The sequence below is a fragment of the Chiloscyllium plagiosum genome, unplaced genomic scaffold (assembly GCF_037043375.1).
Source record: "Chiloscyllium plagiosum isolate Xiang-an unplaced genomic scaffold, Cpla_swu_hap1 HiC_scaffold_45, whole genome shotgun sequence".
In the NCBI taxonomy this organism is placed as follows: domain Eukaryota; kingdom Metazoa; phylum Chordata; class Chondrichthyes; order Orectolobiformes; family Hemiscylliidae; genus Chiloscyllium; species Chiloscyllium plagiosum.
Genome location: NW_028270183.1, coordinates 35,163,914 through 35,188,375, shown reverse-complemented (window position 1 = coordinate 35,188,375; position 24,462 = coordinate 35,163,914). Strand labels below are relative to the sequence as shown.

At 42.9% G+C, this 24,462-nt stretch overlaps 1 protein-coding gene across 2 annotated transcripts in view; it reads right to left on the bottom strand.

The window, feature by feature from the left end:
- LOC122552434 (uncharacterized) overlaps positions 1-4,807 on the bottom strand; it is a 38,617-nt gene extending 33,810 nt beyond the window's left edge. The window contains exon 1 of one of the 2 annotated variants that reach the window (XM_087983133.1): positions 4,567-4,807. In XM_087983133.1, coding sequence (XP_087839259.1) covers positions 4,567-4,657 — 91 coding nt within the window. In that variant the 5' untranslated portion in view covers positions 4,658-4,807. The remainder of the gene's footprint in view (positions 1-4,566) is intronic. The other variant, XM_043695164.2, reaches the window with a different exon arrangement.
- Between the last annotated feature and the right edge of the window lie 19,655 nt (positions 4,808-24,462).

Here is a 24,462-nt window from a genome sequence, read left to right as displayed (position 1 = left end):
TTGCTTAGACAGTTGATATGTAGCACTGGGTCAAAGACTTTTTAGTCGGAGCAAATGTCCTATTTGGTTTTATTCACTTGGTGGTCACAGGTTTTCAGCAGTTGTCTTTTATTTTTATAACACCCCAAAGGTTTGACACTGCTACACATACCCAGCATCTGTTCTCTTCTCAGTGGGAGAGACGGACCAGTTTGTCCAGCTGGTGCTCATTAAATCAGGAGGAGTTCAGGAATGGGTTAATCTCCCCATGAACCGTCAGTGTACAGGAGGACTTAAATAACATCGAAACAGCATGTCTGATCTTAATCTCCCGACCACTAGCAGCTTCTTTTCATTGCCTAAACCCTAAACTCTGCAATTGTCTTCCTAAAATTCCGTGCCTTTGCCTTCCATGTTTTAAGACACATTCCTTAAGATCTAAACTTCAGTGAAAATGTTGCAATCATTTACTGGTTATAGCAAGTAAGAAGGCATTATGCTTATTCCATCTTTCTGAATGTGCAGTTCCGCTAATCCCAATCATTTGCCATTTTTCAGCAGCTCTGTAGTGTTTATTGTTGTCTGTAGCGATGGTCTATTATGAGGTTTGGTGTCAAATTTTGTTTGACAATCTCCTTGAAGCAACTTGAGACACTATATTACTGAAAGGTTCTATATTCCTGCAAGTTATTCTTGAATATCCACACAGACGTGATTTGAACTCTGCTAACTTAAATGGGATAGCCAGATGCATGTGCGAAAACCATTGGATCATCATTTTGTGCTGTTTTTATGTAGGATCAAAAATGTCTGATGCCCTGTCATACTGTGTTACTGCTATACTATACTGAGAAGAAGCTTATTAATTTCCATTTATATTACATCTCAACATATTTGAAGGACAGTTATGTTTCAACGAATCAAAACTACCATCCAATGACTGATTCCATTGAAAGCAATTGGGCCACATTCTGGTGGCCGAATGCTGTCCATCATTCGGCAAGAACATGGGTTGATAATACTATTTATGGTACATATTCTAAATTCTGTCATTATGTTCTGTTTGCAATACAGAATTCCTTTACCCAGAAATTACCTTGACCAAATCTGACTACAGCAAAAAGACAATTATCCTCTCAGGATCTTGGTATTAAAATGTGAGCAGTTATGACTATGCAATGGAAAGGCTAATTATTCTATTCCTTTTCACTTTATGTGGACAGTAGTTTTTGGCGACAATTAATGCAACCCTAACTTGAGAGATCTTGTATTGGGTACTTGAAGCATCAAATTATTTGGCCAATAAGCTGAAATAACTGGAGGTGTGACTAATGTAGGAAAATTGCAAAAACTGCAAATTGTGACAAAATTTTTCATGAGCAGCATGAAATTTGCTTACAGATAGAGTTTTAAGTCAGAAAATGTGGCTAGATGATGAGTTTCAGTTTGAATGTTGATCCTAAAAATAAAACCTCAGGAGTATAAACTTAGCATTAATGTTGTGGAAAACTAATAGTTGTTGTTTAGCTCTGTTTTTGAAAGTCATTTGATAAGATGCTGCATCACAGCATTGTTAAGCATGGATCGAAGATTTATTATCAAAGAAGAATCACAGTCAAGATAAATGGGCCATGTTTGACAAATCATATATAGTGGGGTGTTATCATCTAATATGATGTGGTCTGAAGGCCTTCATTGGTCAGAGTATTGAGTAGAAGAATTGGAATGTCAAGTTGCAGCTGTACAGTACATTGATGAGGCATCTTCTAGAATGCTGTGTGCAATTCTGGTCACCCTACTCTAGGAAGGATGCTGTTAAACTTGAGAGGTGCAGAAAAGATTTACAAGGATGGAGGGTTTGAGGTATAGAGTGAGGCTGAATAGGCTGGGGCTATTGAGGGGTAACTTTATGGAGGTTTATAAAATCATGAGGTACATGGATAGGGTAAATAGACAAGATCTTTTTCCCAGAGTGGGTGAGACCAAAACTAGACGGCATAGGTTTAGAGTAGGAGGGGAAAGGTTTAAGATGCTCCTTCCTTTTTCACATAGGGGGTGGTGCATGTATAGAACATAGAACATAGAACATTATAGTACAGTACAGGCCCTGTGGCCTTGTTATTGTGCTGACCTGTGAAACCAGTCTGAAGCCCATCTAACCAACACTATCAATTATCATCCATATATTTATCCATTGACCATTTAAATGCCCTTAAAGTTGGTGAGTCTACTACAGTTGCAAGTCGTGCATCCCATGCCCCTACTACTCTCAGAGTAAATAAAGTACCTCTCACATCTGTCCAATATCGATCACCCCTCAATTTAATGCAATGCCCCCTCGTGCTACCCATCACCTTCCGAGGGAAAAGGGTCTCACTGCTCACCCTATCTAATCCTCTGATCATCTTATATGTCTCAATTAAGTCACCTCTCAACCTTCTTCTCTCTAACGAAAACAGCCTCAAAGTCCCTCAGCCAGACTCTCAAACTAATAACACGTCAGCACCTTGACATTATATATTCCAAGATGGTGGCAGGCGAGGCTCCTGCTTCATTGGCTTCTTTTCATCTTCTTTCCATTCCTTTATTTTTTTCTCTTGATTTACCTCCACTACCTGGATGGCATTAGTGGTAGAGAGTTCAGTTAGCAAGGGACTCCTGGCCTCAAGGAAGCACAATGTGGATGGACTCGATAGAATTACAACCTCAAGGAAGCCCAGTGCGGATTTCCAGACCTGTCGAATCCCAGCACAGACTCCCGGTCTTGATGAATCCCAGTATGGAATCCCGGTCTTGATGAATGCCAGCACAGACTCCAGGTCTTGATGAATCCCAGCACAGATTCCCGGTCGTGATGAAGCTCACTGCACACTCCCGGTCTTGATAAATCCCAAGACAGACTCCCAGTCTTGATGAATCCGAGCACAGTTTCCCAGTCTTGATGAATCCGAGTACAGACTCCCGGTCTTGATGAATCCCAGCACAGTCTCCCAGTCTTGATGAATCCCAGCACAGACTCCCGTCTTGATGAATCCGAGTACAGACTCCCGGTCTTTACATTTTTTTTACATTACATTTTACATTACATTACAGTGTGGAAACAGGCCCTTCGGCCCAACAAGTCCACACCGACCCGCCGAAGCGCAACCCACCCATACCCCTACATTTACCCCATACCTAACACTACGGGCAATTTAGCATGGCCAATTCACCTGACGGGCACATCTTTGGACTGTGGGAGGAAACCAGAGCACCCGGAGGAAACCCACGCAGACACGTGCAAACTCCACACAGTCAGTCACCTGAGGCGGGAATTGAACCCAGGTCTCAGGCGCTGTGAGGCAGCAGTGCTAACCACTGTGCCACCGTGCTGTCTTGATGAATCCCAGCACAGACTCCCGGTCTTGATGTATCCCAGCACAGACTCCCGGTCTTGATGAATCCCAGCACAGACTCCCAGTTTTGATGTATCCCAGCACAGACTCCTGGTCTTGATGAATCCCAGCACAGACTCCCAGTCTTGATGAATCCCAGCACAGAGACTCCCGGTCTTAATGAATCTGAGCAAAGATTCCCAGTCTTGAGTCCCTGCAGGGACTCCCAGTCTTGATGAAAGCCAGCAGGGACTCCCGGTCTTGATGAAATCCAGCAGGGACTCCGAGTCTTGATGAATCCCAGCATAGACTCCCAGTCTTGATGAATCTCAGCACAGACTCCTGGTCTTGATGAATCTGAGCACAAACTCCCGGTCTTGATGAATCCCAGCACAGACTCCCAGTCTTGATGAATCCCAGCAGGGACTCCCAGTCTTGACGAAACTCAGCACAGGCTCCAGGTCTTGATGAATCCCAGCAAAGACTCTCAGTCTTGAGTCCCAGCACGGACTCCCAGTCTTGATGAAACCCAGCAGGGACCCCCGGTCTTGATGAATCCCAGCACAGACCCCAGGTCTAGACGAATCCCAGCACAGACTCCTGGTCTTGATGAAGGCCTCCTGGCATTGAAGTAGAGAGAATCCAGACTCACCTTACTATCTCTGACACACATTGCTGAATTCCCTCTGTTATGCTTCCTTTTCTAAGTTACATTTTGTCACTATTGAACTAACTCACTGTGCCTTCTGCCTCACGGAACTAGTTTAATCTCCATCCAACAAGCGAACAAACCTTCCCACAAGGATATAAACATTGAAACATAGAAAACAGCTGCAGGATTTCAGCCCCACCATTCAATACACTCATGGCTGATAGTTAGTCCCATTCTGGTTCAGGTACTGACCATCCCACTTGTACAATTCCCACCTTTCCCAGAAATGGTCCCAATGGTCTGGAAATCTAACAACTTCCCTCCTGCACTAACTCTTGAACCATGCATCTGCTTTATTCTTCCATTTCTGTTGCTGGGAAAAATCCTGAGATTATAATCTCTGAGTCCTTCTTCTGAAACTATACCCAGCTCCCTGAACTCTCGATGGAAGAACTCATCACTTGATCTACTTATATCTGTAGCACCAATACGTAAGACGTATAAGCTCTCATTAATCCACAAAGTCAGATCGGCCTGTACAATAATGACCAAGAGTTCTACCTGATTTCATGCTCTTCGCTTTGCCGTGAACTCTCCTCGGTTGGTTGCAATAAACTTCATCAATATTTTGATAATGATCTTTCAACTCCATGTTCTCAGCTCAATGAAGCTGCTTTGGGAGCTATGATTTCACTTACATCACTTCTCTGGCTGCACTTCCTGTGCCTTTCCTGCTCCAGAAAGGCCAGCCCTGCACATGAGGTCCAACAGTCTCTTCAAGGCAGCTGCCACTTCTGTTTTTCAATGCTGACATGGACTTGTAAGCACTCTCTCCACCACATTGACACTGCTGAGAATTTGCTTTCGCTTTTTGCTGACAATAATGTCCTTTTATAACCATTTCCCAAAGTTCTATTTTTCTGTAGTGTAATTTGTATACTGTCTATATTTGAAACTCCAGATCTTTCTATTGATCAACAATCTTACAACATCTTTCCATTGTGTCAGTTCCTGTATTGCCCATAGTGTGCACCCCCAGTCTATAGTATGTCCTCTAATTCCATATAGTGTGTACCCCACACCCACAGAGTGTATACACCCCAATTCCATAGAATGTGTACCCCCATTCTTAAAGTGTCTACTTCATTCTATATAGTATACCCTGGAGCCAAGAGGTTTGTAGCTTTCATAGCCACAGTATTCATTTGGCTGTTACAATTCAGGTTCTGATTAGTGGTGACTCCATGATGTTGATGGTGGTGGACTGAACATTGAAAGTCAAGGGAGGATGTTTTGGTTCAGATTTGGGTTGGGGACGTCATCACTTTCTGACAATTTCTTGCCACTTATCCATCCAAGTCTGAATGTTGCCTGTGTTGCAAGAACTTGTAATAGTTAACCAGAGCAGTCTGAGTCCAAGTTTACAATTGTTTATTCAAGCGGATGTAGGCAGAGTCCATTTTAGACTAGATAGAATTACTGAGTTTGAGAAATTCATTAATTTATACATATGTGGTCATGTCTGCAAATTTCAACCTTGCCAATATGCAATCATGCAAAAAACATATGTTCCCAGTCCTAGATAAGTAACTTCATTCACCCAGACAAGGGCTGCTTAACCTGATTCTAGACTGATTGTGCCTGGTACTGTTTGCTCCACTCCTTATCAGTATCTGTTCCCTCTGACACTGATTCCCAAGGTTGCTCTGGAAGCTTCTGCTGACACACAGCGATCCATAAGATTATCATAACAGCATAAGAACCAGGAACAGGGTAGCCCATTCAGCCCCTCGAACCTACTGTACCATTCAATATGCTGATCGGACATTCCTCATGTCCACTTTCCTCTGTTTTCCCCATAGCCCTTGATTCACCTGGAGAATTGCACTTACTTTGAACACAGAGATCTCTCAATAACTCTTACAGTAAACCCCTATTTAACTTCTTTAGTGAAATTTAACTATCTTCCTCTGTGCGGGGTGTGATTCTGGCCATTGGAATATTTTCTCACTTTCCTTCCCCATCCCTTTCCCTTCACAGCTCCCCTATTACCCATCCTACTTCTCCCCATGCTCACATTCCCTCCGGTACACATCGATGGCTATGACACAGACAAGAAGAGAGATGAGGTCCTGCATGGAGAATCCAGAGAGCGAGTAGGTTGAAAAGCATCATCTCCAGCGTTGTAATCTTGGGATTACTCCCTGTGCCATGTGGTAGTGAGGCAAGGAATAGGGAAATAGTACAGCTTAACACATGGCTAAAGAGCTGGTGCAGGGCGGAGGGTTTGGGATTTTTTGCTCATTGGGATCTCTTCCAAAGCTGGTGGGATCTGTACAAAAAGGATGGATTGCCTCTTTGCTGGAAGGGCACCAACATTGTGGCTTGGAGGTTCGTGAATCCAACTCTGGCGAATTTAAACGAATAAGGCAAGGGGGATAGGAAGCACAACAGCAAGTCAGAAAGTGAGCAGAAGAAAGAGATTAATAGGATAAACAGTCTAATGAGCTTGGTGAGGCAAGGAATCATAAAAGATCAGAATGAGAGTAAAAATGGAGCAAGTAATAAAGACGAGGCTCAGTGTTATCAGGGATTTATAACTAAGGATGGAGACTGTGGAGTGTGCTGTGCACAAGAAAAAATTGAAAGAGAAAAACAAATAAGTTGAACTTATGTAAAAACCATGTACCTCAATGAACCCAGTATTTGGAATAAAGATGGTGAGCTGACAGCACAAATAGAGAGAAATGGGTATGACTTGGTGGAGCTTACCAAAATGTGGTGACAGGAAGGCTAGGACTGGGCGGTAAATGTCCAAGGGTACTCAGTATTCCAAAAGGATAGACAAGGGGAGCAGGAGGTGGAGTTGCTTTGTTGGTTAAGGCTGAAATCAAGGCTGTACTAAGAAATGATGTTGGCACAATGGGCCAAAATGTTGAAGCAGTCTGATTGTAAATAAAAAGCAAGGGAAGAAAACTCCTTGGTAGGTGTAATTTACAGGCCCTCACATAGTACTTCTGAAGTAGGGTATTGTGTAAACAGGAAATAATGAAAGCTAGTGAGAAGGGCCCAGTGATGATTTGGGTGATTTGAACATGTGTAAACACTGGATTAATCTGGATGACTTGGTAAGGGTAGCCTCTAAGAAAGGTTGATAGAGTAAATGAAGGACGTGATGGAGCCAGCCAGAGAATTGGTTACTTTAGAGTGGAGTGGAGGCAGAATCAATCAGTAGATTCAAGAAGGAAAAAGATATATTTCTGATGAAAAGTAGAATAAAGAGTGATGGGGAGCAGGCAGGAGAGTGGAGTTGGGACCAGGATAAGATCAGCCATGATCATGTTCAATGGTGGAGTGGGCTCAGAATGTTGACTTGTCTACTCCTGCTCCTAATGCCCATGTTCTTTCTCCCATCCATCTCTCCTCACTTGGAACTTTCATTGATGTTACCATTTCTTTCAGAAACTTCAACAAAGTTACTTCAGGCTAATGAATAAAACGTGAAATTGAGCTTCATGCACGTGTCCATTTGAAGCTCAATGTGAAAGGTACATCATTCTATCTTGCTTCCTTTCGTGTTTGAACACAGTATTCTCTTCCTCGTTCATTATTTGGTTTTCCAGTTTCCCAGAACCTACCATGTTGAGAATGGCAGGAAAATCAACCAGGGATCAGGGATATTGACTCATTGTTTTATTCACTTCAGAAACATCAAGAAACACATTAGAATGAGCCAAGACAATTTGAAATTTCCTGACACTTTTAGATGAAACTGAATGACGGGTCAAAACACCAGATTACGTTAAAGGGAGCTTCAGAAAGTTTATATTTGAACAAATATTTCTGTTTTGTTCAGTTATTAAGAACTTGCCCAGAAATCGGCTGGTTCAAGTTGCACTCCAGAGATTTAAACACACCATTTAGGCTCCCAATGTCAAGCTTGAGAGAGAGCTGTATGACATCTACTACAAACCAACCGACTCCCACAGCTACCTGGACTACACCTCCTCCCATCCTGCCCCCTGTAAAAACGCCATCCCATTCTCCCAATTCCTTTGTCTCCGCCGCATCTGCTCCCAGGAGGACCAGTTCAAAATACGTACAACACAGATGGCCTCCTTCTTCAAGGACCGCAATTTCCCCCCCGACGTGGTCGACGGTGCCCTCCACCGCATCTCCTCCACTGCCCGCTCCTCCGCCCTTGAGCCCCGCACCTCCAACCGCCACCAGGACAGAACCCCACTGGTCCTCACCTACCACCCCACCAATCTCCATGTACAGCGCATCATCCGCCGTCACTTCCGCCACCTCCAAACAGACCCCAGCACCAAGGATATATTTCCCTCCCCTCCCCTATCAGCTTTCCGTAGAGACCACTCCCTCCGCGACTCCCTTGTCAGATCCACACCCCCCACCGACCCAACCTCCACTCCCGGCACCTTCCCTTGCAACCGCAGGAGGTGCAACACTTGCGCCCACACCTCCCCCCTCACTTCTCTCCAAGGCCCCAAAGGAAACTTCCATATCCGCCACAGATTCACCTGCACCTCCACCCACATCATCTACTGCATCCGCTGCAGCCGGTGTGGCCTCCTCTATATTGGGGAGACAGGCCGCCTACTTGCGGAGCGATTCAGAGAGCACCTCTGGGCCACCCGGACGAACCAACCCAACCAACCTGTAGCACAGCATTTCAACTCCCCCTCCCACTCCACCGAGGATATGCAGGTCATTGGACTCATCCACCGCCAAACCACAACAACCCGACGGTCGGAGGAGGAGCATCTTATCTTCCGACTGGGAACCCTCCAACCGCAGGGGATGAACTTGGACTTCACCAGTTTCTTCATCCCCCCTCCCCCCACCTTGTCTCAGCCGGATCCCTCCAGCCCGGCACCGCCTTCCTGACCTGCAGTCTTCTTCTTGACCTCTCCGCCTCCATCCTACTCCGACCTATCACCCTCACCTTGACCTCTTTCCACCTATCAAATTTCCAACGCCCCTCCTCCAAGTCCCTCCTCCCTACCTTTTATCTTCTCCTGCTGAACACTCTCTGCTCATTCCTGAAGAAGGGCCTGTGCCCGAAACGTCGAATCTCCTGTTCCCTGGATGCTGCCTGACCTGCTGTGCTGTTCCAGCAATAAAGTTTCAACTTTGATCTCCAGCATCTGCAGACCTCACTTTCTCCTCCAGAGAGCTGTATTACCAAAGATGCCATCTTTTAACTGAAAGGTTCAATCAAATTGGCATCAAGCCTCCCTGTCAGGCAGTCTGGAGGTTTCCCAGACACTGTTTCCATGACATCACTAATACTGCCTGTTTCTTCCTCTTTAACACTATCTGTTTTGCTCCTGCCTCATAATCAGTTCTTGATATAAATGTTCCAACACCCACCTCTCAGACGTCTCATATCCTGCCTTCTGTCAGTTTCACTCATCCAAAAACCTGCTGCCCATTTTTGAATTGCACCACATTCTCGTCATCCACCACCACGGTGTTCAATGACTTACAATGCTTCCTGGACACAGTTTAAAATTGTTATTCTGGTTTTCAAATCTGTTGACAACTTTTTCCCATCCATCTTTGTATACTCCCGCAGTCCCACGATCCCCTGAGAAATCTGTACTTATCAAATTCTGGTCTCGTCAGCAACTCCCAATTTAATCAAAATTGTGGTTACTGCACTGACTGTTAACATGGGGGAACCCAGGGACTTTGACAAGGTAGGGAGCATTGGCTTTTGCCCGAAACGTCGATTTTACTGCTCCTCAGATGCTGCCTGAATTGCTGTGCTTTTCCAGCACCACTAATCCAGCATTAATTAGGGCCCCATAGTGAGAGCCCTCATCATCTAGACAGTATATTCTTGTCCCAAACTATTCCACTTTCACATTTAATGAATTCTTCTACCATCTTGAATTCAATGGGATATGTTGAAGATCCCCTTATTTATCTAGTATGGTACAGTTCATGCTTGTGGAACTGGGTAGCACTGGCAGAATATTCACAAGTTTTGAATAGTTTGGACTGGATCCTATCTTTTGAAAGATGACACATGCAAACCATTGTGGCCAAGATTTATAATCAGGTTACATTGCGCTGTGCTTTATTTCCCCTAAAATACTGACACACATCTTGTCTCTCTTTTCATGAAATAAAGGAAATACGCCTGGTTACCTAGTAGATACAAGGAGAGAACTTGAAGGATAGTGGGATTTGACTGGATAATCTTTCAAAGCACAGGTACAAGCAGGATGGTCTTCGTCTCCCCTCTTAGTGATTAATGAGCTCAGCTCTATCTCAGTTTGCTCATTCTGTTCTGACTTTCTCAGTGCCTTGCCTGCAGGAATTGATTTATGTTGAATTAAGATGTGTGAGTCATTGCTGCCCATGCCCACACTCAGAGACCGTGAGTAAACCTAAAGAGTAAGTGTCAGTGGCTTCACAACCAACCCAGGCACCCACACATCCCAGCAAGGAATTGTCACCATGTGGTTCGAACAGGAATATGGACTCCATTCCTTTGTTACTGTCTCGTTCAGAGCCACAGTGCTGACTTGTGACCAGATCTACTCCCCGAAGGAGAAATCGCAAATCTGACTGGGAGCAAATATTTTCCAACTTCATTGTTACATCAACTCTGCCACAGAGGCTATTTATCACATTCATCCAGTTGTAGGCAACAAGGCCAAAGGGTAAGGATAAAGAGTGACCATACAGCGGGTTTTTAAAACTGATATTGTTGTGTTTTTAATGGTAGTCCCATTAACTCAGGTGCATTGTCCTTCCACACCAAGGCCGTTGAGTCCATAACAGTTTTTCTCTTATTGTGTTGCTCTTCATAAAATGCTGCAACAAAATAAATAATTAGATACCAATCACCATCTTAATATTTTAAAATGAATTGACTGTGTGGTATTACACATAAAAGGCATCAAGTCAAGTATTCTTTCAGGGAGATTGGACCTGAATTTAGCTTGCATTTCAGAAAATTATATACTTGGTTTTTATAGATTTCCAATTATAAATTTCTCTACCCATGTTTAGAATATAAAATGGCCGTAAAAATGTCACACAACACTTACGCCTTCTTGTCACTGATCATATGCTTCAACATTACTCTCACTAGATTTTCTGGCAAGGCAAGTGTTTATTTCCTGTCACCAGTTGCCTTTTGAAGAGGTGGTAATAACTGCCTTCTTCAACTACTACAGTCATCAGGTTTAAGAAACTCCATAGTGCTGTAGGAAGAGAAGTTCAGGACTTTGACCCATCGATGAAAAGGAAGAGTGATATATTTACAAGTCAGGACGGTGATTGGATTGGAGGGGAAATTGTCAGTGATGGTAATCCTAAGTATCTGCTGCCCTCGTCCTTTTGGGTAAGAGGTAGCTGATTTGGAAATAGTTTTCCAGCTAAATCCATTCAGGCAAGTAAAGAGTATTCCATCACACAACTTGCTCTGCATCCAACACCTGAGGGACCTGGGTTATGTCTGCATCCAACACCTGAGGGACCTGGGTTATGTCTGCACAGATGATTGAACGTGGCAGGATAGGTGGAGAGAATCGTTCATAAAGTCCCATATTCTGAGCGTTATTATTAGGGGATAGGGTATTTGAGCAAGGAGGTGATGTAGCATTTGTACAAGACAGTTGTCAGACCTTAGTTGGAGTATCATGTACAGTTGTAAGTGCCACATAGAGGAAGGATGTGAGAGAATGCAGAAGCAATTTCGAAGAATGATTCCAGGAATGAGATTCCAATCCCCAAGATATTGATAGCGAGTTATTTAGCAATGGTCATGTCATTGAGTGCAAGAGAAGATTGGGTTGTCTCCTGTTTACAGAGACCATTGCCTGGCACTTGTATGGAAGGACTGTTACTTGCCATTTATCAGACCAAGCCTAAACTGTTGTCCAGGCCTTGCTGCTTACAGGCTACTTCAGTACCAGCAGAGTCATCAAAGTTGAAAGCAGCTGAAAATGGTTTGGTCTAAAACGCTACCCTGGGAAACTCCTGCAGACATGTACTGGAGCTAAAGTGATTGACCTCCAACAACTTCAACATTTTGCTTTGTGTTAGACTTGACTCAATCCTGTGGCGAGTCTTCCCCCAGATTACCATTGACTCCTACAATCTGCCACTGATTTTCCAGCATCCCAGCAAGCTGACCCAACTTGACTCAAGCCACCTTTACCGAACACCTTTTCTGCAGCATCCTACACTGCTGGTACCCTACCCAATGGCAGCCTATTCATCTCTCACCCACCTGGCAGCCTAACACCCTCACTTGCTCTTTCACAGTTGCTGGCAAAGTATCTGATGGACATTAAAACAACAGAATATGTAGTTTAGTGCTGTAAAAGAGAACAGGGTTTCAGAAACAATTTGCTTCACTGTGGTCTCAAGGTGCCCTGTTCAGCTTTGGATCAGAACACCGCTGTGTGGACACCTACAGTGCACAGGTCATCTGAAGGTCATATTGAATCTGATCAAGGTTAGAAATATGACTTTAAAACCTGAACATCTGTGCCCTGAACAACATTCAGGCCTGGGATAAATACTCCTGCCTCAGTGCCACCCAATGCTCAGGTTCAACAAGAGGCAGAATAATCATCACCCCCTGGTAAATTCAGACTCTCTATCTTTGCCCTGTTTCAATTCCGAATAAAGGGCAACTTTAGTACCTCAGGACACCATGTCCATATTAAATTAATTAGAGATGAACTAACTGCACAGAGGCTGGTATTCCATCACCAAGTCACCCTTTATTGACATGTGCACAGGACATGGACTCTGACTAGCTCGCTCAGAGCCAGCCCCTAGAGTGAGGAGACTCTCTGGGACTCCTGTTTAGATCCATCAACCAGGGCTCCCTTATTGGCCCAGATTAACAATCCCAATGAGGATCTCATTTATAATGAGATCCACCAGGCCAACCTTGTTCCAATCACTACAGGTGAGTCCATGTTTATGGTTATGAATAGGAAACGCATGCACTGAACATGAAAGGACAAAAAATGCCTTCAGCCTTTTCTTTGTATCATAAACTGAATTGAACTGAAGATAGGCATATATATATATAAAATGGCCCTCAGGAGAGGAACATGATGGACTGTCCACTCAGAACTTCTTCCTTTTAAGAATTTCAGCCTTCTTTTCTGCAACACATTGATATCATCGCAGATAGAGAACTTTGCAGAGTCTCCTGCTCCTGTTAGTAGTTGATAGTCCACTATAATTCATAACAGGGCATGAAATAATTCCCTCTTGAGGGCTCCTCTTTAGCTTACATGAGTTCTATTTTCATTCTCACCAACATATTTAAGGGGTGCAGCACACAGTGATGGTGCCTTCTGTATTTGTGTTGACATGGGGTATTTGGACTCACAAAAATAGAATTAGAATTTATTAATATTCTCAGTAATTGTTGACTCTTAATGAAATTTAAAGCCACAAACATAATGAGAACATTCATTTTCTAGACATGACAGCATTTAAAGTGAAACAATAGCAGTTTTAAAAGGGAGAGGAACAGACAAAGTCAGCACATTATGAGGTCAGTATCGGAGAGAAAGAGAGAGAGAGAATGAGAGAGAATGAGAGAGAAAAAGAAACCCACACTACTAACTGATAAAGCAATGAATATGCTCTGTTACTGCCTTTGCTGTTTGAATTTATGTATTGATGGGCATCGCGCGCATCTGGGAATATTAACAAACAGTGAAATTCAAAACTAATCTTGGAGGAACCTGTTTGGGAGAGGTCACAGCACTGAAACAGAGAAATGAATATTTTAAGTGTGGCCTCACAGTAAGTCTGCAGTAGTGAGTAGAGTGGGTTCTTTCTTGATTATATATTTTATTAAGATATGTCTCTTGACTAAACTTAAAAAATATAACCCATAAGTATTAAGTTAGCCTGGAGCAGTGTTTTGTAGAGGAATAAGACAGTGCTAATTTGTGGGTCTGTAGATTGAAAGAAGCAAAAATGGACCTTTGTAGAGTGATATGCTCTTCTTGTCAGATGTGGGAATTTAAGGAGTGTTGTTGAAGATTATATCTGCAATAAATGCCATTGGTTACGAATCCTATCAGATCAAATGGAACAGTTGGAGTGACAGTTAAAGGTAATGACGAAATTACAAGAGCAAGGGGGTGTGATAGATAGCAGTTATAGGAAGGGGGAAATGTTGCAGATACGGTCACAGAGATGGATTAATTCCAGGAAAGATAAGAGAGGTAAGCAGATAGTGCAGGAGTCTTCTTTGGCTATCCCCATTTCAAACAAGTATGCTCTTTTGGAAAATGTAGGGGGTGATGGATTCTCAGGGAAAAATAACATGAACAGCTAAGCTTCTGGTATCGAGACTGGCTCTAACGCAATGAGGGGTACATCGGCTTCCAAGAGATCAATTGTGTTAGGGGATTCTCTAGTCTGAGGAACAGACAGATGTTTCTGTGACCAGCAACGAAAAATCAGAATGGTGTGTTGCCTCCCTGGTGCCAGGGTCAAAGATATGTCAGGGAGGGTGCAGAATGTTCTCAAGGGGGAGAGGGCGCAGCAGGAGGTCATTGTCCACATTGGAACCAATGACATAGGAAGGGAAAAGGTTGAGATTCTAAAGGGAGATTAGAGAGAGTTAGGCAGGAATTTAAAAAGGAGGTCCTCAAGGGTAGTAATATCTGGATTACTCCCAGTGCTGCGAGCTAGTGAGGGCAGGAATAGGAGGATAGAGCAGATGAATGCATGGCTGAGGAGCTGGTGTATGGGAGAAGGATTCACATTTTTGGATCATTGGAATCTCTTCTGGGGTAGAAGTGACCTGTACAAGAAGGATGGATTGCACGTGAATTGGAAAAGGACTAATATACAGGCAGGGAGATTTGCTACAGCTGCTCGGGAGGATTTAAATTTGTAAGGGGGTGGTGGGGAGATAGTGAGGAAAGAGATCAATCTGAGACTGGTACAGTTGAGAAAAAACAAGTCAAACAATCAGAGCAAGCAGGAACAAAGCAGAGAAAAGGTATGAATGATAAATTAAACTGCATTTATTTCAATGCAAGAGCCCTAACAGGGAAGGCAGATGAACTCAGGGCATGGTTTGGAACATGGGACTGGGATATCATAGCAACGACAGAAACATGGCTCAGGAATGGTCTTAATGTTCCAGGAAACAAATGATACAGGAAGGACAAAAGGGAGTCAAGGGAGGAGGGGGAGTGACATTTTTGATAAGGGATAGCATTACAGCTGTACTGAGGGAGGATATTCCTGAAAATACATCCAGGGAAGTTATTTGGGTGGAACTGAGAAATAAGAAAGGGATGATCACCTTATTGGGATTGTATCAAAGACACCCTAACATTCAGAGGGAAATTGAAAAACAAATTTATAAGGAGATCTCAGTTATCTATAAGAATTCAAAGTTTGTGAGAATATCTATAAGAATAATAGGGTGGTTATGGTAGGGGATTTTAACTTTCCAAACATAGACTGGGATTGCCATAGTGTTAAAGGTTTAGAAGGAGAAGAATTTGTTATGTGTACAAGACAATTTTCCGATTCAATATTTGCATGTAACGATGAGAGAAGGTGCAAAACCTGACCTCCCCTTGGGAAATAAGGCAGGGCAGGTGACTGAGGTGTCAGTGGGGGAGCACTTTGGGGCCAGCGACCATAATTCTATTAGTTTTAAAATACTGATGGAAAAAGATAGGTCAGATCTAAAAGTTGAAGTTCTAAACTGGAGGAAGGCTAATTTTGACAGTATTAGGCAAGAACTTTCAAAAGCTGATGAGGGCAGATTTTCACAAGTAAAGGGATGGCTGGAAAATGGGAAGCCTTGAGAAATGAGATAACGAGAGTCCAGAGACAAGATATTCCTGTCAGGGTGAAAGGAAAGGCTGGTAGGTGTAGGGAATGCTGAATGACTAAAGAAATTGTGAATTTGGTTAAGAAAAAGAAAGAAGCAAATGACAGATACAGACAGGATAGATTGAATGAATCCTTAGAAGAGTATAAAGGCAGTAGGAAAATACTTAAGAGGGAAATCAGGACGGCAAAAAGGGGACATGAGATAGCTTTGGCAAATAGGTTTAAGGAGAATCCAAAGGATTTTTACAAATACATTAAGATACTAAACAAGTATTTTGCATCAGTGTTTACTGTGGAAAAGGACATGGAGGATGTAGAATGTAGGGAAGTAGATGGTGACATCTTGAAAAATGTCCATATTACAGAGGAGGAAGTGCTGGATGTGTTGAAACACATAAAAGTGGATAAATCCCCAGGACTATATCAAGTGTACCCTAAAATCCTGTGGGAAGCTTAGCAAGTGATTGCTGGGCCCCTTGCGGAGATATTTGCATCATCGATAGTCACAGGTGAGGTGCCGGAAGACTGGAGGTTGGCTAACGTGGTGCCACTGCTTGAGAAGGGTGGTAAGGGCAAGCCAGGGAACTATAGCCAACCAAGCCATGTCGGTGGTGGGCAAGTTGTTGGAGGGAATCCTGAGGGACAGGATGCACATGTGTTTGGATAGGCAAGGACTGATTAGGGATAGGCAGCATGGCTTTGTGCGTGGGAAATCATGTCTCATAAACTTGATTGAGTTTTTTGAAGAAGTAACAAAGAGGATTGATAAGGGTAGAGTGGAGGACGTGAACTATATGGACTTCAGTAAGGCGTTTGACAAGGTTCCCCATGGGAGACTGGTTAGCAAGGTTAGATCTCACGGAGTACAGGGAGAACTAGCTATTTGGATACAGAACTGGCTTCAAGGTAGAAGACAGAGGGTGGTGGTAGTTGAGGGTTGTTTTTTAGACTGGAGGCCTGTGACCAGTGGAGTCCCACAAGGATCGGTGCAGTAAGTTTGCAGATGACACCAAAATTGGAGATGCAGTGGACAGTGAAGAAGGTTACCTCAGATTACAATGGGATCTTGATCAGATGGGCCAATGGACTGAGGAGTGGCAGATGGAGTTTAATTTAGATAAATGAGAGGTGCTGCAATTTGGGAAAGCAAATCTTAGCAGGATTTTTACACTTAATGGTAAGGTCCTAGGGAGTGTTGCTGAACAAAGAGACCTTGGGGTGCAGGTTCATAGCTCCTTGAAATTGGAGTCGCAGTTTGATTGGATAGTGAAGAAGGCGTTTGGTATGCTTTCCTTTATTGGTCAGAGTATTGAGTACAGAAGTTGAGAGATCATGTTGCGGCTGTACAGGACATTGGTAAGGCCACTTTTGGAATATTGCGTGCAGTTCTGGTAGGATATTGGAACTTGAAAGGGTTCAGAAAAGATTTACAAGGATGTTGCAAGAGTTGGAGGATTTGAGGTATAGGAAGAGGTTAAATAAGCTAGGGATGTTTTCCCTGAAGCATTGGAGTCTGAGAGGTGGCCTTATAGAGGTGAAGAAAATCATGAGGGGCATGGATAGAATAAATAGACAAGAGCTTTTCCCTTGGGTGGGGGAGTCCAGAGCTGGAGGGCATAGGTTTAGGGTGAGAGGGGCAAGATATAAAAGAGACCTAAGGGGCAATTCTTTCACGCAGAAGGTGGTGCGTGTATGGAATGAGCTGCCAGAGGAAGTGGTGCAGGCTAGTACAATTGCAACATTTAAAAGGCATCTGGATGGGTATATGAATAGGAAGGGTTTGGAGGGATATGGGCCGGGTGCTGACGGGTGGGACCAAATTGGATTGGGATATCTGGTCGGCATGGACGGGTTGGACCAAAGGGTTTGTTTTGGTGCTGTACATCTCTATGACTCTGCGACTCTATGTCAGGAAGGATCTAAATGAATACTTCATTTTTCATCATTCAAATATCAATACATTCGTATTCACTAGTGAGAGGAAAAATATGGATATAGAAATCAGGGAGAAAGTCTGTGATCCAACTGAAGAAATGAGCACAGACAGAGAGGAGGCTCTGAATGGTCTGACAGGTTTAAATGTAGATAAATCCCCAAGGCTGGATGAAATGTGTCCCAGGCTGTTAAGTGAGACAAGGTAAGAAATAGCAGGGGTGCTGGCAAAAATGTTTAATTTCTCTCTGGCCGCAAGAGAGGTTCCAACGACAGGACAACAGCCGATGTGGTACTGTTGTTCAAGGAGGAAGAGAAGGACCAACCTTTATTGTTTCTAATTAAGTGCAAAATTAAATCATATGGTGGTCACCTTTACTCTGAGTTTATTGATTACACAAGATGAACATGCTCTAAGAAATTCTCTCAATGACATATCATCCAGGTTATTATTGCCAATCCAATCTTTATGATTAAAACCACCCATGACTTTTGACATCCTTTAACACAAGCACTCACTTCTTCTGATTTATTTCACTTTATTAACAACACAGTTAAAGGGATGGTCACTGAGCAGTGACTGACCCTATTCTGTTATTTCACTGTTCACCTCTGAAATCCAGCTATTCTGAAGAAGTGGGATTTCCTGACAGCACTTTCTCTCAAACAATGGGAAATAATGGTTCCATTGTTGCTCATTGATGTGAAGATTAATTAATTAATTAATTAATGTTAATTCACAAAGTACTGAATAACTTTTGTCGTAATGATCAGATCATTGACATTTACCTGATTTTAAGTTTTGCTGTTTCGTTCTCTCTCTTTTCAGTAGTTTACAATGGAAGTGCTTGAGATTGATGTAATCATGCAGCTCCATGTTCTCTTGTCTTTAGAAGCAATTAGAGAAAAGCAACACTTTTGTCTCTCACAGTTTCACTTCCTGAGAGTTTCTGGTTTTTCTCAGAGAAGCTGCCATTTGATTATTTCTAGAGAACAGGTTCACACTTTCACACTTCTGGCTTTTTTGATATGATCTCAACTTCTAAGTACTTCTTCCACCATTGGCAACACAACTGCTTTATGTTCTTGGTGACTTCAATGCCCTTTCTATAACCAGTAATTAAAAATGCAATTGGCCTTTTGTGTGTAGTTCAGTTACCCATTTTCACAAAATTCTTTATCTGAATCTCCAGGTCTTCCTTTACATCAACACTTTCTCAGCATTTTGAGTGTCTGCTCCCTTTGAAGATACTGTGAGCTCATATTGAGGACATTGCAATGATCTATACTCCCATTCCATTGACTGCAGCAGCCCATTTCAGCTGACTAAGTGTATGTTTTATTTCAGTGTATGTGCTTCTGCTCCATTGAACATGTGGGCCTACATCGCCATAAATTAGCTGACTACATTGACAAAAAAAGGTTGATATTAGCTGTACTGGGGAAAAGAGAAATAAGTCAGAGACACGCAAACATGAGCTACTTTGAACATGCATTGTGCTCAGCATTCAGAAATAAATTAATGGGTCAAAGGAATCATAGGACCTTGTCTGTTCTGAAGCACAAAAAGTGGTTCAAGTAGCATGACAAAGATAATTAGTTTAATAATGAAGCATGTTTTCAAATATATTTATGAAACTTAATTAATAGACAGTTCATTTTGAGAGAATAATGAAGAAAGTGATGGAATCTTCCTGGGACGATGGAACATGACCTTTTGAAGTACCGTTAAGAAAAGGGACCAGTTGCAGTGTATGTTTGTGCCATGACCTCACACGAGGCCAGAGTTTTGTTAGCTGATGTGAATTAGTCGGGAAAGGCTATAGATATTGATATTCCCAAGTCACCTTTTTCAAAGAGGCTTCAGGAACCTGACAACTGAAGAAACTCAGTTTCAAACTTAATATCTTGACAGCACTGGCTTTGTGACAGTAATTTGCATTCTATTTAAATGCTGTCTAACTGGTTAGGAGGGATCTGTGTACCTCGGAGAGGCAGGACCTACCTTACAGGCAGCAGCCACGTTGGAAACTGCGTCAGCACTGAGTGATCAACAACTGCAGAGAGTTTCTCATGGCATTAGCAGCATTGAAGGAGCTGGGGGTGAGGGGGGAGCATGAAGAGATAATCAACATTCAGTGCTCACAGCAGCATGACTAGGTCAAAGACTGATAACCTTTAGTTGTTCCATCGACATTGCAACCTGCAAATCAACATGCACCAGCTCATTCAGGTTCATCAAAATAATGTTGGAGCATTTCCTGGCCGCACACTGGCTCAGCAGTTAGCACTGCTGCCTCACAGCAACAGGGACCTAGGTTCAATTCTGGCCTTGGACGACTGTCTGTGTGGAGTTTGCACATTCTCCCCATGTCTGTGTGGGTTTCCTCCGGGTGCTCCAGTTTCTACCGACAGTCCAAAGATGTGCAGGTTAGGTGAATTGGCCATGCTAAATTGCTCATAGGATTCAGTGCATTAGTCAGGGGAAACGTAGAGTAGTAGGGGTGGGGAATGGGTCTGGTGTGAATTTATTGGGCCAAAAGCCCATGTTTCCACACTGCAGGAACTCTATGAATTCCATTCTGGGTCATCCAGACCTTTAACAATCTCTTTAAGGCTGTTGTTTGATAGTTCTTCAATTTCCATTTTCTCCACCCAATCCCAGACTTGCTTTTGAAAATTGTTAATATTCAGGAGTCTCGAGATCATATCATGACAGGATTTGCAAATCCTGTCAGCACTAGTTCCTGGCACTCTATCCTTCGACAGCCCATGTGAGATGCTAAGGTTCCGCATTGGTACAAGTGTCAGTGAGCTGGTGCTGATGAATAAGTCTGAGATTCTTGTAAGACAGAATGTTAGTTAGAATGTTAAACAGAATCCTACAATGATGAGCAAAGCCAGGAAATTTAAGTGAAGGCAGTGGTGTCATTGTAATACCACTGGAGAGGAATCCAGAGCCAGAAGCTAATGCTCTGGGGATAGAATCCAAACCCCAGCTAAAACAAAATGTTCTTGATGAAGGGCCTTTCCCAAAACGTTGATTCTCCTGCTCCTCGGATGCTGTCTGACCTGCTGTGCTTTTCCGGCACCACACTCATGACTAAAACAAAACTAGCCCAATTGTGATCATGTTGATTGTCATCAAAGCCCAGCTGGTTTTACTAAAGTCCTTTGTAAGGGAATTAGCCATCCCTCGTTTGGTCTCATCTACTTGTGACTCCAGACCGATAGCAATGTGATTGACTCTTAATTGACCTCCGGACAATTACGGGTTGGGAAATGAATGTCAGTGATCTCACAAACAGCAAAAGAAAAAGCTGGTAAAATTTATTTTATCTTTGGTCTATTCCTGGTGATTTTGTTTCACAGGCCTATCTAAGAAGCCTCATGGCAGTATGAAAAATTACTGTTGCAGAAGGTAATGATTCTGAAACAATGAATGTGACATTGACCTGTCTGATGATGTCACGTTGTCTTCAGGTGGAGAACTAGGCTGTCTATCACAAGCCCCTGATGGAGCCCGATGTGCCATCTCTGGATCTGAAATGTTGTGCTAATTATATCTAACTCATCAAAGTAACATATACCTATTTCAATCTTGTACTCACTCAGGGAGGTGGTGGTATATCAGAAATAATCCAGAACTCCAGGCCAATCCTACTTGAGGTGAAATTTCAACTCAATACAAACCTGGAATTAAAATTAAAGCTGGTCTTATGGTGACCTTGTGCCAATTGTTGTAAATACCCATCTGGTTCACTAATGTCCTTTCAGGATGGAAATTATCCAGTCTGGCCTACATGAGACTCCAGATCTATAGCAAAGTGGTTTACTTTTAACTCTCCTCAGCTAATTAGGGATGGGCAATAAGTGCAGACTGAGGCAGTGATCCACATCACACTGGTGAACATAACCTGTCTCTTGTTCTGTAAGGCCAACACCCTCGACTCATTCAGACTCACCAGGGGTCTATTATTTTCTGCTAATAATTGAACAGGCTCTGTATAGATGTGAGGATCGTTCGCAGAATGAAACCCCACCAGCAGTTGACCCAGATACTGATCTATCAATATCAAATGAGACTCTGAATGAGTGAATTAACTACTTTAATTGGTCTTAACCAGGGATTCGGTGAGATGATAGTACACCCTTCCCACACCCTTGTGAATATAACCAATACCAGGAATGGTCTCCCAAAACTGGCACAACATCCAGCTTTGGCTTTTTCTGGTCCATTCCCTCCCATTTTGATCCCTGGTGGGCAGCCCCATTATTTTAGAAACTGTATTGATAGATGACAAAGGACATATCAGGCAAAAATGTAAAACGTTCAAATGAATGATGCTACAGACTGTAAAGGTTTATCTCAGTGAGCAAAATTGTAGAGATTGGCAAAAATGAATCAGGTCTCTTTGAGGAAAGTACAATGGAGCATATTGATATTATGGGATATTAAAGGAATGACTTGTGTCTGCCTTCACTGGACAATACGCAAAAGAAATTAGTCAAAATTGTGCTGAAGCAAAGGTCCAATCAGTGGATAATATTAGTACAGATCTTATGTATATATGTATATTTCTAAATATAATATGAAAGGAAAGGTAATAGAAAGCAGAAGCAGGTGCCAAGCCATACCAAGAGGAAACCACAACTGCAGGAACAATAGCCACTAACTCCTGGAAACCATGATAACACAAGTGGCAGAGGATGTAAGGTTAGAGTGGTTACGTTCAGTTTTATAATGAGAAACAATTTGTTTTACTCTTCAGGCTTGCAGGTGGCTTGGAAGGATTTGTAATGCTGTGGGAATCATAGCTTTGGCTTCACAAATTATGGGACCCTTTTGAAAATATTTTGAGCAGGGGAAAAGGGAGAAGATTGGTATTAAATAAAGAAGCAGACTAAATAATAGGGCTAGTACAGGCGCAATGGTCTCCTTTTGCAACATAACATTTCTGTGATTCAGTGATACTTAAAATAACTCTTCCGTGTTCCTCACGTGTTAATTAGTATTCTGTTCCTGCCTTATCTCCATAACCCCTGATTCCACAATCCTTGAGAGCTCTATCCAACTCTTTCTTAAATGAATCCAGAGACTGGGCCTCCACTGCCCTCTGGGGCAGAGCATTCCACACAGCCACCACTCTCTGGGTGAAGAAGTTTCTCCTCATCTCTGTCCGAAATGGTCTACCCCGTATTTTTAGGCTGTGTCCTTTGGTTCGGCACTTACCCATCAGCGGAAACATGTTTTCTGCCTCCAGAGTGTCCAATCCTTTCATAATCTTATACATCTCAATCAGATCCCCTCTCAGTCTTCTAAACTCAAGGGTATACAAGCCCAGTCAGTCCAGTCTTTCAGTGTAAGGTAATCCCGCACATAGTACTCGAGGTGTGGTCTCACCAGGGCCCTGTGTAGCTGTGGAAGTACCTCTTTGCTTCTATACTCAATCCCTCTTGTTATGAAGGCCAGCATGCTATTAGCCTTCTTCTTCACTACCTGCTGTACCTGCATGCTTACCTTCATTGACTGCTGTACAAGAACACCTAGATCTCTCTGTACTGCCCCTTTACCTAAATTGATTCCATTTAGGTAGTAATCTGCCTTCCTGTTCTTGCCACCAAAGTGGATAACCATACATTTACCCACATTAAGCTGCATCTGCCATGCATCTGACTACTCACCTCCAGGTCACCCTGTAATCTCCTAGCATCCTCATCACATTTCACCCTGCCACCCAGCTTAGTATCATCAGAAAATTTGCTAATATTATTACTAATACCATCTTCTATATCATTAACATATATTGTAAAAAGCTGCGGTCCCAGTACTGATCCCTGCGGTACCCCACTGGTCACTGTCTGCCATTCTGAAATGGAGCCGTTTATCACTACTCTTTGTTTCCTATCAGCCAATCAACTGTCAATCCAAGTTAGTACTTTGCCCCCAATACCATGTGCCCTAATTTTGCTCACTAATCTCCTATGTGGGACTTTATCAAAAGCTTTCTGAAAGTCCAGGTACACTACATCTACTGGATCTCCCTCGTCCATCTTCAGAGTTACATCCTCAAAAAATTCCAGAAGATTAGTCAAGCATGATTTCCTCTTCATAAATCCATGCTGACTCTGACCTATCCTGTTACTAGTATCCAGATGTGTCGTAATTTCATCCTTTATAATAGACTCCAGCATCTTTCCCACCACTGAGGTCAGACTAACTGGTCTATAATTTCCTACTTTCTCTCTCCCACCTTTCTTAAAAAGTGGTACAATATTAGCTACCCTCCAATCCGCAGGAACTGATCCCGAATCTATTGAACTCTGGAAAATAATCACCAACACATCCACGATTTCTAAAGCCACCTCCTTCAGTACCCTGGGATGTAGACCATCAGGCCCCGGGGACTTATCAACCTTCAGACCTAACAGTCTCTCCAAAACCAAGTCCTGGCAAATATAAATTCCCTTCAGTTCAGGTCCTTCAGCCACTGTTATCTCAGGGAGATTGCTTGTGTCTTCCCCAGTGAACACAGATTTGAAGTACCAATTCAATTCTTCTGCCATTTCTTTGTTCCCTGTAATATATTCCCCTGTTTCTGTCTTCAAGGGCCCAATTTTAGTCTTAACCATTTTTTTGCCTTT